Here is a 3,580-nt window from a genome sequence, read left to right on the forward strand (position 1 = left end):
GACTGTAGCCCATCAGGCTCCTCTGTCCATGGGATTCTCCAGGCAAGAATACTGGAGTGGGTTGCCATTTCCTTCTCCAGGGGATCTTCCCCACCCAGGGATTGAACCTGGGTCTCCTGCATTGTAGGCAGACTCTTGACCAACTGAGCCCCCAGAGAAGACCATTGAATAATGTAAAACTTAAAAATAAATGCTCTTGAGACAGCATCAGGGAAGGCAGCTAGTTCCATGGAGCCAGCAGCGTGGGCTGCACCCTGACTGGCATTTTACCAGTAAGTGACCTTGGACCAGTGGCCTTGCCATCCTCACCTGTAACGTGGAAAGCTAAGGCCTCACTGACAGGACTTCTGAGAGAACTAAATGTGTCGTGGCGACCACAGGGCCTGGCTGAGAGTGGAAATCAGGGCTGCCTGGACAACAACTTGTGTCCAAAAACGGGGGGACTCTGCCTTTCTCTGAAAAGGGTTCCTAGGCTCTGAGCATGGCCCACATTGACGTGTACGCTGCACCAGGGCCCTCACAGGCCTCCCACTGCCTGCCTTCCGGTCCCCCTCCTCCCCGGCCCAGCCCAGGCCACCAGCAAATCCCAACCTGGTACCTCTGCCTGGGTCACCAGAGGAGCCCCTAAGTGGCCACTGCTTCACTCCCATCCCAGCAGCCTTAGGATGCTTTCTGAAACTGCCTCAGCTTCTGTCCCCTCTGAATCAGCCCCCCGTCCTCCCACCCCCCGCCCCCGCCAAGGGCTCCGTACTGACTAGAGGAAGGTCAGACCCAGTTCATCAGACCCAGGAAGGTCCAGGAGACCAGGGGAGTCCAGGAAGTGAGGAGGCCCGGGAGGCATACCCTAAAAGGAACGAGTACATTTATTCAATTAAGCATTATTCATGTTTAAACTGTGTGCCCCCGCCAACATGCACCAAGAAGGCCAGGCCAGCACCAGGGAAGACCTCCCCACTCTCCTTGGGGCCCCCTTGGCCCCCCTCTCCTGCTTCACCAGGACCCTCTGGCTCCAATGCGCTCACCTTGTCTCCCTCTCAGCCTTGGTCCCCCGTCCACACACAGGCCCCGTCCCGCCTGGCACATGGGTGCCAGCCCATGCCCGAACACCCAGCTAAAGTGCCTTGCCCACCACTGCCCAGGGCAGTCCCTCCTCAGCTTCTGCCCCTTCATCCTCCCTTCCTCGGTTTATGGTTAAAGGCCCTATATTCTGTCTTCCCAGCCTGGTCCATAATAAGCTGCCTGGTCACACATGACTCAAAATGCAGGCCTTTTTCCCTACGGGGGGCAGCCTCTGAGTCTCTGCTGCAAGCCCCTTCCCTTAGGGGAGGAACTAGCCCCCATCTCTACACGGCCCTGGCACTGCTTTTGAGAAAGCCACCCTTGGTGACACCAGGAATCCAGCTGGCAGGGGGCCGCATCTGCAGGTCCCAGGCGGGGGGCTAGGGCTGTGCGAGGCAGACAGGGGCCAGGATGCCTGGGCAGCACTGAGTGTGGGGGTGGGGAGGTGCCCACCCCGGCCAGACTCTGTCCTCAGTCACGAGTGTCATTCAGGCAGGGTGTCGCTGCCCTCGATGGCTCCCACCACCCTCACCCGCTCAGCAGGGCTTCGCTGGCTTCTGGTCACACGGTGTGGTGGGGGGCAGGCCTCGGGCAGACCCCCACGCTGGAGGATAGGCGTGGGGACTGAAGTCACGGCAGGTCTCATTGTATTCTGGTTGTGCTGAAGGCAGCAGGGGCCCCACTCTCGTGTCCCGTGTCGGGGGAAGGGGGGGCGGCGTTGAGTGGTGGGAGGTGGGGGGCTTTTCTCAGCCCCAGCTGGGCCTGGGGACCCATCTCCATCATCCTCCTCCCCACCCTTTCAGGCAGCTGGGGGAGGGTAAGTGAACCTCCAGGACTGAGGCTTCAGCCAAGCCTTTGACCCTGACCCGTGGGGGACATCAGTGTCGCAAACAGCCCCAAAACAGTTAACTTAGAAAAATACACCACCACTTCTCCGCTTCCCCTGGTCCGAGGCACCGGCAAAAATACCGCTAGCCTTCGGATTTTGCTCTTTTCCGTCACCCTTTCCGTTGTAAGCCATAATTTTCAGAGGTTTATAGGTCAGCTACTAAAAAATATATATAATAAACCTCTCCCGTTGACTAAAAGGGAGCAGTTGGAGACGAGAAGGCTGATGGGTGCGCGTGGACCGAGTCTTGAATTCTTCCACCGAAGCCGTGGCGCATCGCATCCCTCCCCACCCCCACCTGCCGCTGGGCGCCTCCCCTTGTCTCCCCCTCCCTCTTCTTCCCCCGCAGCCCGCCCCTCCTCCACTGTGGGCCCAACAGGCCGGGAACACATCTGGGTCCTGCGGCCCCACCCTGGGGGACACCAGGGCCCACGAAGTTGGGGGCTTCGGAGCGGCTTGAGGCTCCACCTTGTACGGGGTCTCAAGAACTTTAAAAGCTAAGTTCCCGCTCATTGGGCCCGCGACCAGCCCGGCCCCCGCCGGTGCCCACCTGAGTCCCACTGGGCAGCCGGGGTATGGGTGGCTTCCCCGGAGCCAGGGAAACTGAGTCTTGGTCTCTGCTCCGAGCCCTGCACGGGGTGTGTGTGTGTATTCGTGTGTGTGATAAACCGACAGCTAGGGCGGGGCCGCTCATCCCTAAATTAGCGCCGTGGTGCACGTGGGCGCGCTAGCGCTGCCAAGGAGAAAGTTCTCGTCCCCCGCCCTCTTAGGCTGCCCCCCCAGCTCTAACTCCCTAACTTTTGGGGGGTGCCAGGGGCGAAAGCTGGAGGCAGTACAAGCACACGGGAGCTGAGTTGCAGCATGTTTCGGCCTCTTTATTTAGAACCCGGCGGACGAGGAGCCGGGGCAGTGGTGCAGACGGCTCAGGAACCATTTCAAAAAAAAACAGATTTGTCTTCAAGTTTAAAATAATCATAATAGTAAAAAGGGACAGCGAAAGCGCGAAGAGACTGCAAGCTAGATGGGCTTGTACGGCAGCTACAGCTTGTGAGTGACCCCCACCCCCCAGAATACGCTACAAAAAATAAATTTACACTTGTTGATAACCAGATGCGAGTGAGGTGCCTTTGGCATAACCAATAACCGAGCTGCGGCGTGGCAGAGCGGCCCACGCCTCGACATAAATAGAAAATATAAGTTAGTATAACTTTAAAAATTTTTGTACAAATATACAGGTTTTTTTTCTTTTTTCCTTTTTTTTTGTCTTTTTTCATTTTTTTGCACTGAGTTTCAGCAGAGATTAAACATTTTATATAAATGACTCTTAAAGCTTTACACCTTGGGACCAGTGTACTCCTTGGGCAGAATACATTTAGATATAAAAGACGTTATTAATACATTGCACAGTTGTCAAACTTTAAACACGAAACCGAACGCTTCGCGGCAGCTGCCGCAGGTTGCTGCTACATGGACGGTCCCAGCCGAGGCCCAGCGCTCCTCTTCTGTCCGCTGCCCGACGGGCTCCGTCAGGGCTCTTTGGGCAAGAGGCTACGGGAGAGAGGTGCAGTGAACGAGGGGCGACAGAAGGGCCGCGAGGACCGCGCGGGGCGCCCCTCCCCGCGCCCCCCCCCC

General features: G+C 57.5%; 1 protein-coding gene across 2 annotated transcripts in view; it reads right to left on the bottom strand.

Annotated features, from left to right (window-relative positions):
• Window positions 1–2,798: 2,798 nt before the first annotated feature.
• Window positions 2,799–3,580, bottom strand: part of CDKN1C (cyclin dependent kinase inhibitor 1C) — a 2,592-nt gene continuing 1,810 nt past the window's right edge. The window contains exon 4 of one of the 2 annotated variants that reach the window (XM_043452131.1): window positions 2,799–3,496. In XM_043452131.1, the coding sequence (XP_043308066.1) occupies window positions 3,475–3,496 (22 nt within the window). In that variant the 3' untranslated portion in view covers window positions 2,799–3,474. The remainder of the gene's footprint in view (window positions 3,497–3,580) is intronic. The other variant, XM_043452132.1, reaches the window with a different exon arrangement.

This window comes from Cervus canadensis, chromosome 29 (assembly GCF_019320065.1).
Source record: "Cervus canadensis isolate Bull #8, Minnesota chromosome 29, ASM1932006v1, whole genome shotgun sequence".
NCBI classification, from domain to species: domain Eukaryota; kingdom Metazoa; phylum Chordata; class Mammalia; order Artiodactyla; family Cervidae; genus Cervus; species Cervus canadensis.